The 15,175-nt window shown below is 38.3% G+C and overlaps 2 protein-coding genes across 2 annotated transcripts in view; both read right to left on the bottom strand.

Annotated features, from left to right (window-relative positions):
* Positions 1-15,175, bottom strand: part of LOC134676438 (zinc finger protein 808-like) — a 359,726-nt gene that overhangs the window by 161,108 nt on the left and 183,443 nt on the right. The gene's annotated exons all lie outside the window — the stretch shown is intronic.
* Positions 8,190-15,175, bottom strand: part of LOC134676431 (U4/U6.U5 small nuclear ribonucleoprotein 27 kDa protein) — a 282,614-nt gene continuing 275,628 nt past the window's right edge. The window contains exon 2 of the mRNA XM_063534827.1: positions 8,190-14,736. Coding sequence (XP_063390897.1) covers positions 14,269-14,730 — 462 coding nt within the window. The 5' untranslated portion in view covers positions 14,731-14,736 and the 3' untranslated portion in view covers positions 8,190-14,268. The remainder of the gene's footprint in view (positions 14,737-15,175) is intronic.

Raw genomic sequence — 15,175 nt, 5'->3', positions numbered from 1 at the left:
CGAAGGGAATATAATGATCTGCAACCAGCTGCATGTCCTCGACGACCAGGCACCTTTCTAGACTACCTAGTAACTGAAAACTATATTGGTAAAAAATAAGGAATCTCACGATAAAATGACCAGTTTTCATCGTAAAATGTGTTACGAGTAAAAATAAGTAGGAAAAGGGGCGACGCCCCCTAACCTCCTTCAGTAAGTACGAAAGGAATATGATGGTGTTCGAATAGCTTCATATTCTAAACGGCCAGGCACCTTTTAGGTTTCCTAGAAACGTTCTAGGATAAAAAAAGACTAGTTGCTTTGTTGAACTGTCCCTGAAAATTACTTTTATTTATTGCAAATTGCGTTAGACCAGGGGTCTCCAAACTTTTTTACCTGAGGGCCATATTGCGCCTCAGAAACTTTTGCGCGGGCCACCGGTTTTTGCGCCTGGTTGCTGCTGTAAGGAACAGTTCCACTCTCAATGAATGCTGAACCCCTGGAGCCTGGCTCCCGCGGGCCGGACAGTGGGCATTCGCTTTGGGTGTCGGCGGGCCGGATTGGAACGCAGTTTTGCAGGCACGGGTTTGCAGACCCCTGCGTTAGACTAAAGTCACCAACCTGCAAGTCAATGGATGTTTAGCCTTGTCAGACTAAGGGTAACATTCCATTTCCAACTACAGCGGCACTACTGTTCATTTTACTATGAAAATTGATAATGACAGCGTCGGTCGTACCGGTAGTGCAGCTGCGGTTACAAATGGAATGTTACCATAAACAATCTTATAATCGGCAGTTTTTGTAATAGTAAGAATAGGGGCAAAGCCCCCTAGTTTCCTTTAATATGTAATTACGAACGAAACACATTGTACATAAGTTTACGTATAAAAAGGGGCGACGCCCCTTAGTCTCCTTGAGCAAGCACAAACACAATTATGATGAATTTATGACATTTTAATGCAAAAATATGTAATGACTAACATTTAATACATTAATAATATATTTAGAGTAAGGGAGCGATGCCCCATAGCCTCCTTTAAAAAGTACAAGCACAAATAAAACGAGGGGAATTGCCCCTTAACCTCCTTGAGCGAGCCTTACATACAGGGCCGTCTTAAACTATGCCGGGGCCTAGAATTTGCGGCCCTTTTGGAAAGTAAAGACAGCTAATTAAACTAACATTTTTCTATTATGATCTTCTATTTATTATGGTTAATCAAATATACTGTGTACGTCCTTCGGGGCCTCCCGAGGATGGGGGCCCTGCGCGCAGGCCCCGTGTGCCCGCATGGTAAAGACGGTACTGCCAACATAACTTATTGGAATATTACCTTACAATATGTATTATAAATATGTGAAAGTGTTGTGTGTTCGTTAATGGATAGTTTTCGTCCGTGAATAGATTCCACGGGGGTGCAACGCTGGTTGCATTATAGTACGACTGTAAAAATATGAGTGTACAAATCATCTCAAAAATATGTCCCATAGCTCTTATGGCAGTGAAATACGAACTATGGGACATATTTTTGAGTACAACAAAAACAATACTCCGATTAAATACAATGCCGCGCGACGCTGTGCGGCGTATGCGCCATCGACAATAAGGTCCCTTTTCATAGATAATGCCCCATATTTTTACAGTTGACTGTACAGGTTGCATTTTAGTAGAGATGCACCGGATATCCGGTTACTATCCGGTATCCGGCCTATCCGGCCACTATTTTACTATCCTATCCGGCCGGATACCGGATAGTAACATTGCTTGATTTCGGAGTAAACAAATTGGATTTAAGAAACAGACACGGTCATAATCGTACTTGTTTATTATTTTAAAACAATTTAATCATTTCACTGACTTGCACGCGCACTCATTTCGGACCTAGAAATGAGTCCGCGCGAACGTTTACTAGGAAACGGGTCAAACCTGCAGAATGCGCACCTGAAAAACCGAAATGTAGGTATAGTTCCGCCGGCCGAATATCCGGTGGCCGGATACCGGATATAGGGCCAGTGTCCAGGCCGGATATCCGGTATCCGGCCAAACAACTATCCGTTGCATCTCTACATTTTAGTACAGATTAGTGCATAATTGTTTTCCATCGTATTTTCTCGGAAACGTTTGTATTTGTCATGCTACTTCAGTCAACGTCAGTACTTTTCGTACCGAGACTGACTGAAATAGCAAGACACGTTCGTACGTTTCCGTGAAAATACGATGGAAAATAATTATGCACTACATCCGTATGAGAGTATTAAGGGGAAGGCGGTTGCTATAAATGTAAAAAGGTCCCGAAAATTTAGCTGATATTTCAGGAAACATTCACATGAAAAAAAATCTATTTTGGCAATATAAAGTTTTGTTCCCCATATAAATTTATGAGAAGTTTCCGAAATTATCATATATAAAAATTTCGCTGTGTGACGGCACATCAGTGCAAGCAGAGTAGATTCTGACTGCATTTGTAATCACAGTATTCACAGTGGCTACACTGAAATAGCTTCGCCCCACTGTGGTCCACTGGACAATCTGGATTGAATAATCCTATTGATCTCATGAATGTAAGATTATACCCTCCTAAGACCCAGTCATACAAAGGAAAAATGCAGAATTTGCCACTGAAATTTGAACCTTTAGTGCGGGGAATAGAGTTGATTTTGTTTGAAAATTTAACGAAGCAAAAGAAATGCGACTCTGTTCCAATTGAATATGATTTAAATTTCATCGAACTGAATATGTACTATAGGTAGGACCGTGGGCCTTAGGAGGATATAATTATGTTGATATTGACGTACTATGTGATGTGAGTTGTATAAGAATGTTAGTGTATGAGGTGTTAAAAACTTTGTGCTTCAGAATTTTCTATACACGACATTTTCCACGTTAACCAAAGAGACATTAATAATAGAGTTACATCAATAACTCTGCAATGATTTTGACAGCACAGTGCAAGTGTTATTTTTACGTCATAATTTCAAATAAAGAGCGTTTAAATCTAGAAGATATGTTAGTCTAAGAAAAATTCGTGCCCTGTATTTGTCAGGTTTTTTTAAATTTATTATTTAAAACTTTATTGCACAAAAGAATAACTTAATGTACAAAAGGCGAACTTAATGCCATGAGGCATTCTGTACCAGTCAACCTTAAGGCCAAGCATAAAATATTGTAGGCGGTGCATTAGAAAACCAAAAGAGAACTTACTCAATAAAAAAATACAGCTATATTTATTAGAAATATTTTTTCGCCAAACTGTTTTTTGACAAGTTTTTAAAGATGATGAAATATAACATTGATGCATCAAGGCGGTTTGTTTACAAAGGGCCTGGGTACCGGGAAATTGAAATTTAGTTATCTGCCTCTTATCAGGAATTATCTTACTTCTTTCAGTTATTATGGCTTGAATATGCATATGTGATAGAGAGGTTAGTTAACGAAATTTTGATTTTGTTTGGCGGTTGACCCTCAAATTGTGATGGATTGTGGTAGTGGCGCCCCCTACGCAGAGTTTCGTGTATTAATTGCCTATTTCGTTCACAGTTCACAACCAACCAACCGGTATGATTGTCAACCGTGCTACAGATAAAAAAGGCCATTTAACTTTTTGGACGCCAATGACCGATATATCCGCACCGCAGGTTCAACGCCAAAGACTGATTAATCGGTCACAGACCACGGAGCAACATAGACCTACTTGCATATGCATAAAGTACAATTTCAGTTTTGACAATTCGGAGACGTGGCGTCCGGGTGACTGCTTTTGTGTTTGACACGGCGTCGAAAAGGTTAAAACGTTGCTCTAAACTAAAGCCCAAAGTTTTTAACATTTCATAGAATTAGACCAAGAAAAGTCTGTAGCGAGTTTGATAGCCCGCGCAGTGCAAGTGTTATTTTAAACGTCGAACTTCTATGAAATAATGACGTATAAGTAACACTTGCACTGCGTGGGCTATCAAAATCCCTGCAGACTTATCTTGGTTTGACTCTAACTCAATTGTTGTTTGATATTATTAAATAAGAAAGAATATTTTCAATGTATGTATTTATATACCTAATGTCATATCAATATTATATTACATTGGCCGACAAGGAATTGTATGCTGAGTAAAGTTTACAGCCGAGCGCCAGCGAGGTCGCTATATTCACGAGTCAGCCAATCCTTGTTCTCAAGCTGTGTTGTGCTGTAATGTAATGCAAAATTAAGATAAAATATAAATGAAATGTAATTAATATAATATGGAAAAATTAACCTACACTTGAGTTCTAATTTAAGATATAACACGTACCAAAGAGAATAGAGTGTATAGAGGCAGATTGTCAAAGTAAATTATGTAGCCACTGTAAATTTACTGCCATCTTACGACAGAAGATTAAAACTGTTAAAATGCCATTTTACTTTGATCCTTATTCTTTCACTGATATGTGTTAACTTGTTAAATATTAATATATTAACGCCATCTACTCGACTGTAGGCTAAAGGTGCAATCTTTTCGAGCGATGGCGCAATAACCTTCAGCCTACTCGAGTAGATGGCGTTAATATTAATATTTAACAAGTATATCAGTGAAAGAATAATGATCAAAGTCAAATGGCGTTCAACAGTTTTAATCTTCTGCCGAAAGATGGCAGTAGCTACATAATTTACCATGACAGTAACTCTCTATTTTAAATTCTCTTTGCACGTACCTATGTAAAATAAAATTTGGTTAATATAAATAAAGCTTGCGCGTTACGTCATCAATGCAAATCAATGTAATATTTAGATAGATATGGAATAACCTACATGTTTATATAATAAATCACTATAATTTAAAACAAAATAGTATTTTATTTACTTCGTTCCCAGCACAGAATAATTAATAGTACTACCGTACCGTACAGAAAGGAAACTTCCTACAAAAACGAAGTTTGACAGCGGTTCAGGGTCGAATCATGCTGTCCCTTTCTAATATATGGCACTATCCCTTTCGGCTATTTAGGGTTGTCAAAAATCAAGTGATTATCTTGCCTGTGGTCGTGCACGCAAAAGGAAGTCAAGTGGTGCCAACCCTAATAATTGCTCGGAGCAATTCTAAGCCGAGCGGAGCCGAGTTTGACCGAAGTCAGGAGTCTTGCACCCCTGTTCCTAGGTTATAATTTTACTGTCCGAGCCAAGTGGCTTCATTGCAAGTTGGGCAAAATGCTTACGTCCGGATTTTTTCCTACTCTAGTCGCATTTCTCAACAGAATCAGGCGTGGCTCACTCCGCGATTTCGTCGCTTTGCATCAAGTACATCCGTCCCACTAGACGTGCGCGCCGCGCCGGCGCCGCCGCGCCGCGCCGCCATTCATACGCGCCGCCGCCGCCGGCTCATCCACTCGGCGCGCCGGTGCACGGCCAAATATTATGAATTTTTCGATTTTATTTTTTTATGGCAAATCTAATGAGATCTTAACGATTTTAATGCCTGAAAAAACGTGAACGAACGTCGCCCGATGACTTCACATAGTTAATTTGGCTGATTTCGGGGTGGGGTGGTTAGCGTGAAGACATCCACCCCACTTTGAAAAAAAAAATTAAGGAATCGGGGCCCTAACGATTCTAAGGCCTGAACAATCATGAACTAACAAATATCTTGCTATCTTATAAAAAGTGGTTTGGGGTGGCTAGCGCGAAGACAGACACTGCCGTATTCGAACTTCAAGATATTCACAAGAGACGACACTTACTAGATCCATTCTAGATGTGTGCGCCGATTAAAAAAAGATCAGCGGCGGCGTTTGCCAAAAAATTGACGGCGGCTACGTGTTTTCGGCGTGACCTTGAATTTCAGGTTTCTTAAGAAAAAACATTAATTTGTTGTTTTTCTTTAAAAATTTTATCAATGCAGGTTACTGGTCAGTTAACTACGTATAGTTTGAATATGCAGTGAGTAAAATAGGGTTTGTAAATTAATATAGGATAGGTATAATAACTTATTTTCCCTAGTAACTGGCTTGCATTAAGAAGTTACCTGGTCCCAATGCCCTTCGATCCGATTTGTAACTCTCCGTTTTCTCAAGCTTTCCATGGCTTATCCTATTTAAAAAAAATGACGTACTTTAACAAAACAGAACTCCACATATTCTTGACTTTTGTTAGACTATAGTGGACTGCTATGGCTTCTTTTTAATGGTTTTCTTGTCGTACAAGCACCAGGCTCTCCGAGACTACCTTCTTTCTCGTTTTCTCATTACTGAGGTTCGCGACCACATGTATTTTGTCTTCCTTTCGTGCGGTCATAAGCCTTATGGACTGCACGGTGCAGACTGCTGCAAGCCGACCTCTTCATAGCGTTCGACCATCTCGCACATGCTCCAACTCGAGCATGTTTGCCATTCATTCAGCTTAAATTGATGTGTTTCTCCACATCATGCGTTGGATAAAATGCCCGAAGAATCTAAGGGCTCACCCATGGCATGTTAGGAAGAGATGAGTGGCGATATAGAGCTCTTTGAGAATGGAGGGGTTTGTTCTTGTAGCTGTCCAAGGTATAAGCAGCACTAGCAGCAGTCTTCGTGAGTTCGTTAACAGTTGACGGTGAATACTTAGGATTACTCAGTTACTTTAATTGGTGTGTCAAGTAGTTTCTGCAACTGGCTAATCAGTTTCATTTAATTAAAATTGATGTATATTTGACAACTGTAACATAAATAATACAAAAAATCCGTTTCGTAATCCAAAAACCAACTTGGAATAGCTAATTAACAACACTCAAGGTCACGCCGATCATTTATCGGCGGCGGCGGCGTGGTCAAAAAACCCGGCGGCGGCGGTGCGCCAGCGCGGCGCACACGGCCAATCCATTCTAGATGCGTTACAGTTTAGATATCAACTACTACTACTAGTTCTCTTTTGCAGCGCAATTCGGGCAACCAATGTCACTTTTACGTTAGATAGGGTATTTAGATGTGAATTGGATCTCTAAGTCATATCCTGTGGAAATCGTTCAAGAGTATCTCCAGAATCGCGTAAATGTTAAATTTGACAGGTTAGATCTTAAACATATCGTTATCGTATCTTGGTGATGTCTACAAGATATCTAATAGATGTCTATTTCATGGTCCGAATCGGGCCCACAGGCCCCCTTTTGTTTAAAAAAAATGTATGTTAGAATCGGGGATATGTTCAAAACAGCGTGTGCGTAAGTATAATGCTAGTGAAAAACTATAGATAGTTAATTTTTGCAGTTTTTAGTAGGTAATGCCTAAATGAAAAAATGTGCTACACGCCGGCGCCGCCGCGCCGCGCCGACCAAAAAAGCCGGCGCGCCGCCGCCGGCAAATTTTAGGTCGGCGCGCACGTCTACGTCCCACACCAATTTTGCTGGGTAGCCATAGGCCGCGCGTGGCGCTGTCGCCACCTAGCGGCCATATCTGTCCTGATCGTAAAGACAAGTTTTGTGAGAGATTGAATCTACTTTACCTAGTACTATTATTTATTCTGTGACCGAATAATTATAAGCTGACCGCGTAGCCACCATTCCAATCGCTTACGCACTGTAGCGAACGCAAGTCACTGTTGCACTATATAATATGGAAGAGTGATAGACACAAAGCGTTGTTGTCGTAGCGGAAACGATTGTCACTTGGCTAGGCTGGCAGGTCGACTACGACTAGCAGCGTTTTGGCTACGCGCTCACTGAAAAAGTAATAGTGTCACGATCAGCACAGATATGGCCGCTAGGTGGCGACAGCGCCACGCGCGGCTTATGGCAAACCCCAAAATTGGTGTCGAACGGATGTACTTAACCACCTGTAGCAAAGCGACGATATCGCGGAGTGTGCCACGCCTGCCGGCGGTCTAGTACGTTTCCAGTAGCAGATTTCCGACTTAAAATTGAAATAATTTTCATACGCGAAGAAAATGTGATTAAAGTAGGTACTGAAAAATAAAATCCGCATTCATCTTCTTTTCATGTTTAGTTTATTTTGATTTTATCATAATTTGAAATCGGAAATCTACACCTAGGCAACCTGTATAGGTCCGTCAGACCCCATATTATTAAAGCCGTAACACGCTACCGCACCAAGTTCGCGGTGCTGAGCGGTAGTGTGTTTCGGCTATTAGTCTGCTTAAAAACGGAAATAAGACCAATCATGGAACGGTGTCAAATTGGGAATAGTAAGATATTATGGGTGTATAAAAGGGAAATGTGTAGTGTAGAAATAGAAAGTATATAAAATGAAAGTAAAGTTTATCCAAAATGATTTAATACAGTTTAAACTTGCCCTTGCATTACATAAAATATATTTTGACTTTAAATCACTCATAAAAACAAAAACATTATTATTACATAACATTATCATTTAGTTTAGAATCACAAAATATTTGTTAGATGTGTATAATTTGGCAAAATTCAGTTTCAATGATTATGTCATGTAATATGGCAAATGCTACATTTTGAGAAAACCCCACTATATTACCGAAAGACCTTTTGACTATGATGTTTGAGCGTTTTCAAAATGTCCATCGCATATTTTACAACTAAATAAATACTAAATTAGGTTTTTTTAATGTTTTATCTAACCTATACTTAAATCCAAAAATGCCAAGGGCACACAATTTACAGACTAATATTTTATACATTTTTAAACCAAACAGAATCACTTATTTTTACTAATGATACATAAGTATAAATAAATCATGGTATATACAAGTGGGAATGAATCTTCACATATAACATGATATGTTACTTTTTTAAATAAATTGTTATAGATTGTATTAACTTCACCCATAGTAAAAAAAAACTATAAAGAATTTAATGTAGGAAGTTTTATTTTCAGTTAAATTTTGAAATAGAATATTACTGCCTTTATGGCGCAAGTACATATAATTACAAAAAAACATTTGAAGACGTTTAACGGTAACTAAATATTTCAAATAGAAAAGAAATACTAATCAGAATGAAATTAATGAAAACTTTACAAAACTGTGCAGTATATTAGTAAAACGTGTTTTTAATTCTATATGGGTCCGTCAGACCCCATATTATTAAAGCCGTAACACACTACCGCACCGCACCAAGTTCGCGGTGCTGTGCGGTAGCGTGTGTTCGGCTATTAGGATGGTCTGCTTCAAATTCTATAATTTGCATGTTCTGAATGGTTACAATAAAAGACTAGAACTTCAGAATCTTCAAAACATAAACTTAATAGTTTTATTTTTGTATTAGAGTCAAGGATACATCTCATTATACATCACATATATTCTTGACAATTTGATCTTAGATAGTAGTTGTAATGTTGTTATTTGGTAAGCATTGAAAAACAACGTTAATATAGAAAACTAAGATGTCAAAAATAATATATTTCATCATTGACCCATTTTCCTTTCAGAACCCCTAGTGTAGATTTCATTTGATAGCGTGACCTGCGTTCGCGTTATATATCTATTTTTGTACTGGATTCCGAACAGCGCGCCAAGCGTGACGTATTGGAAACTCCAAATCCCATACAAAATGACAATAAACGCAAACGCGTACGTCACGTCACCCTATGACATGGGTTACACGCTAATTCTGGCGTCAGTCAGTCTGGTCAGAATGACGGGAGAATTATCGTATAGCACGCGGACTGATGGACTGTACTGATGAAAATTTAAAGTTTTTGATAATATTCGTCAGTCCGTTTTGAATTACAGAAAACTGATAGTAGACTGATCGTGTAACCTTTGTGTCATTCTCGCGTCAGTCACCGACGTCACCGTCCATACAACAATGGAATGATGGACTGAACTGACGCCGAATTAGCGTGTAACCGATGTCTATCGAATGAAATTTACACGAGGGATACAGATACTCCATTACAACTTTTATCTTCTCAAAATAGATTGGAACGAATTTCATTCATTTTAAAACGCAATGAAACAAAAGAAATACATGAAAGGTTTAAATCAAATTGCAACGAATATGTACAGTCGCCATCAGATATATCGGAGCGGCCAAGGCGCTCACAAATATCTGAACACGCCTCTATTGTCAGGGAGTTAGAGCGCGTGCTCAGATATTGTGAACACCTTGGCCGCTCCGATATATCTGATGGCGACTGTACATTTAGACTCACGAGGATAAAATTGTGCTGTTGATTGTACATATTATTTTGAGAAAACAATATTTTTCAGATACAGTCTTGAAAAAGGTGCGTTTTTTTTTTCATTGTTGCTAAAAGGTAAGGTAGAATGCATTGAGTTAGACCAAGAAAAGTCTGCAGCGATTTAAACAGCCCACGCAGTGCGTGTTATTTTAAACGTCAAACCTCTATGAAATTATGACGTATACATAACACTTGCACTGCGTGCATCAAAATCGCTGCAGACCTTTCTTGGTCTAACTTTACAATGGGCAATACAATGTAATTGAATTTGCAAATGCATTGCTTTAAGATATTTTTACAAATTGTAAAAAAAAAAGTTTAACTTTGACCTTTCTTTATCAAGGACTTACATAATTCCGTAGGTATATTTCAGTGAAAATAATGACTAGTTTTGTCATTATCAGAGTTTTTTAGCATTTTCGATTCATTCAAAAGTGTAGATGGCGTGACAAGCGTTTCAGAGTCGGATCCGACACCAACGTTCTACATAATCATATCATATATCACATGTCATATATCATTATATAGTATACATGATGCTGGCCGTGCCCCCCGCGCGCCGCGGGTGCAATATATCAGTAAAAAATATCAACAATTGTATATTATTGGCTATGGCATCTGTGTTCACAGAGTATAATATCGTCAAACCATATTTTGCTTTAGTGAGATTTTTTTGTGATGTTGACAACACGATCAAGTTATAGCCCAGACTGTGCAAGTGTTATTTTAAGCGTCAGACTTCTATGAAATATGACGTTTACATAAAACGTGCACAGTCTGTGCTATCAAAATCCCTGCCAACTATAGTCGCACCAAACAAAGATTGCAGCGGATTTGATAGCCCACCAAGTGTGTTATGTATACGTCATAATTTCATAGAAGTTTGACGTTTAAAATGACACTTGCACTGCGTGGGCTATAAAAATCACTGCAGACTTTTTACGGTCTGACTATAGGCGTTGGATGGCTATTTTCTAAACACATTTTTTTTAAGGTGTATCCAAACCACATTTTTGTGGAGTAACATTGTAGCAACACAGTAACATTAGGTAAGTTACTTAATATTACCGTGTTGCTCCACAAATTATCTGCACCTTAACAGACAAAAAAAATCTACAACATTTTAAGAGGTACAGCTTGGCAAAAAGTGGCAACACTGTAATGTCCCGTTTTCTTATATAAATTGGTTTGAAAGGGACAACACTAGTGTTGCCACTTTTTTATTACCACTCTTTTTTCCCAAGCTGTATATAATAAATTTAAATTACTAAATACAAATTTAAATCTCAATAAAGCACTGCACAAAATGCCTATACTAAAAAAAAGTATTTCGGCATTCTGGCAATGGCTTGATGATATTTGACTCTGGCAACACAGACTTAACTATTGTACATGTGGAGGATAGGGGGAATGTGAGTGTGTGTGTAAATAACTCTGTATCTAAGGCTATATGTGTGTAGCGCGGGGCGCGGGAAACGGAACATGGCAGGCAGCTTTCAGTCTTATAAGGAATCTTGTACCTTCCGATGGAAATGTGGAAAAATTGCAACTAGTCGGTCTAAGCCAACTCTGTGTGGCAACTAATACAAAGTGTGGAATGTCATTATGAACAATTTGTATAAAACAATGACACTTCCATAAATTGTTCTGTCAAAGTCAGTGAAGAATAAGGCCAAAGAATCATTTAGGAATATTTGACCATATACATTGTGTAATCCCTTTTTATAATAGAAAAATAAAAGCTACACAACAAATATATGAGCAAATATTTCCAAAAGGGCTTATAGGCCTTAGAGCATGCTTCTACATCCGTGATACAAAATTAACAGTTTAATTAGGAAATCAATTTGTTATTTTAATATTTCGTATATAGAAACTGCCTTTCAACTTTGAGTGACATTGTCAGATATGAGATTTTTTCATAGTGTGACGTTCCACGGCAAAAGGTACCTTATGGTGGCTGGCGCTTACGTCGCATAGCGCCGCAATAATATTGGAGCGACGTTTATAATAGCGTAAGCGCCAACCGCCATAAGGTACCTTTACCCGTGGGACGTCGCATAGTATTGACGAAATTACTGTTGAGATGAAGTTGCTGAATTATGCTCTATCTTTCTCGGGTCCCTTATGACCAGAAGGTACACAGATTAATATTAGTGGCAGATTCGACTCCTAGCGCTTCTTGGTGTGTGTACCCGGTGCACAGTGAGCCCCGGGTACACAGTGGACCGGACCAGTGCGGGCCGCGGCTGCGCACTGGGACTGTTTAGCGGGCTTATAACTAGCTTAAGATTAGTGTTTTGCCAGGAGCCTTAAAAGTTGTAATCATGTAAAGTAACAATAGTGTTAAGAAATAATTTTGTTTTTGATTATCAGTTTACATGTTGAATGTTATTTTTATTATATAATTTGGTTCCTACAGTAAACTATCTTTTTAGGGCTACTTGCGCATTGCAGGGTTAGCCTAGTCACTAACTCAGAGTTAACCGTTAATTACAGTGCAGTTAATCCCTGTTTAAATGGTTAACTCCAAGTTAGTTAGCTAACCCTGGGACACGGAAGCGGGCCTTATTATAGTGACTAGACTTAATAGTTTCTTCTTAGGCAATTTTTTTTAAATATTATAATTTCACCTTTTCATATATTTCCATTTAACTGATTTTAAACTTTTAAGGCACTTGGCAAAACAAATGAGAGTAAAACCTGTGTCTAACTTATTGTTTTAGGAAATACATAGTGAATATGAGATAATAAGTTTAAAAAAAATGGTGTTTTAAACAATTATAGTACCAGATTTCCCCTGCATTATATGTTATTGAAAAATCTATTAAATTTAAAAAGATAAACATTAAATTAACATAAATATGGAAGACAATCAAATGTAGATGAATGCAAAAACGATTATTTTCACTGTAAATGAAAAACTACACAATTGGCAATGGTCTCCAAGATGTATAAAAATACAGAGAATAATTTGTGAATTTTTTCGCAGTAGTTTAAGATTCAAGTCTTGACACAGGCCTACCCTCAGCAAAACATGGTAAACATTGTCATAACACTTATGCTAAGTAAAAAATGGAATCAACACATATTACATGTGAACACACTTGTTTAGGGCGGCTATTTTGTTTTAATGTCTCTACTTGGCAGAAATGTGGTGATATCATGTACTAAAAAATTTAAAAAAAAAAGTATAACCATAAATCGAAACCATATGCACAGTAATGTCAGTAATGCAATATAGATACTCAATATGAAAATTGTAAAATTTTCCAGAAACTAAGAAATTTTCTTCTGGCATGTTTGCCATTATCTAAAGTCCGTATAAAAATACGGTAGGTGCAAAATGAAAAATATTCGAGTACATAAAATATGTTAAGAACGGGTCACTCACGTATTTTAAGTCTAAAAACGGTCGACATGTTTCACTCCGCACCGAGGAGTGTCATCAGGAGCTTGCGTTTACGGTGATGGACCGGCGCAAACAGTATGTGAAACATGTCGAGCATTTTTCGACTTAAACTACGTGAGTGACCTGTTCTTAATATATTTAATATGTCTGTGTCTCACGGAAGTCTTGTCAGTAAAATTTCAAGTATATTATTACAACAGTTAAAATACCACATTTTATAACCAATCAGGCTGAACTAAGCCCATGGTTTAAGGTGCATCTACTTCACAGTTAACTTTTGTGGTGCAACATTGTGCAACTGGGTGAGTTACCTTATATTACCGAGTTGCTCCGCAAAATCTAACTGCAGTGTATGGATGCACCTTTATAAAAATGGGAAATATAATCACATTCATATATTAAAGTTAATATCCTATTATCATTACAAAATAACCACTGTAGCATATACACATTCATTGCCATCCAGCCAAACAAGACGTCCGCGCTAGGCCACAACAATTTCATCATAAAAACCAGTTGTACCACTATTATCACGATCCTGACTATCGGGTGATCCGGCCTGGGAACAGAATCATAAAATACCCGATAGTTGGGTTTTCGGCACTGAATGTGTTAAGACATTGAATATGCTCATAGCTGCGCATCCAGGTAACTAGTGTGTTCACATACAACAGTAATATCACAACGACATTAAAAATGTCGCAAAAAACTTGAGAAAACTGAAAATTCTATAGAAATTAGATTGTGCGTAACCATATACGGGTCGGTGCTACGCGACGAAGTCCAACGGTCGATTGAAACCTCCTTTCCTATTCATGTACTGTCGGTACTTTCGTTTTAAAACGACGTGGACCTCGCCTTCAACATTATCTTCGACTTTCTTACCTTTTGTCGTGTCGAAACCGCAAAAGCCCATAACTTTCAACATTTCTTGTTCCTCAGGAGATTTTCCCTCCAAATCGGCGGGGGTGACGATCGGACGCTCCGCAAAAGTCTTCTTTTTAGCTACAAAAGACGAAGAGGGCCCTGGAGAGATCGAACGCGATCGGCGTCTTCTAGTGGGCGAGGGCGACCTTCTACGGTCCGGGGAGCGTCGTCTGCGGTCTAAGGAGCGAGACCTGGATCGCGTGCGCTGTCTTCGCCTCTCGCGGTCCCGGTCCCGGTCGTGATCTCTGTTTCTCCGCCGATCTAGCCGATCTTCCCGCCGCCTTGGACTTGGCGACCGACCCATATTTCTCTGAAAAATAGATGATTGGAGCTCAAATATGTTATATAAGTAAATTAATTAGTAAATAATCATTAATAGCGTTAAGCTTACCTTAGTTTTGTCAACAGTTTTAAAATTTTGAAATTAAACTAAAAGATAACAGTAACGCACAACCTACGCGAACGCCATTTTTAGTAGAATGTGCTGCAGCGTTTCGTTCGTTAGCCTTACGGGGACATGCATTGTCAATTCAAAATGACAATAACGGTTACTGAAACTTTGTTATTGAATTATTATTTTGTACTTTGTCGAGTTTGAATTTATAATTTAGATAAAAAAATATACAACAATTAGGAAAAAAAAGAACTGTTAACGATAAATATGTATTATAATTATTATTATTTGTACCATTTTGCAACTTTTTTCAAGAGATTTACTTAAAGGATAAACAAAACGGTACACGTTCCAT

The sequence above is a fragment of the Cydia fagiglandana genome, chromosome 24, assembly GCF_963556715.1.
Source record: "Cydia fagiglandana chromosome 24, ilCydFagi1.1, whole genome shotgun sequence".
Taxonomy (NCBI): domain Eukaryota; kingdom Metazoa; phylum Arthropoda; class Insecta; order Lepidoptera; family Tortricidae; genus Cydia; species Cydia fagiglandana.
Note: the sequence above shows the minus strand (reverse complement) of the source record. Positions and strands in the feature narration are given on the sequence as shown.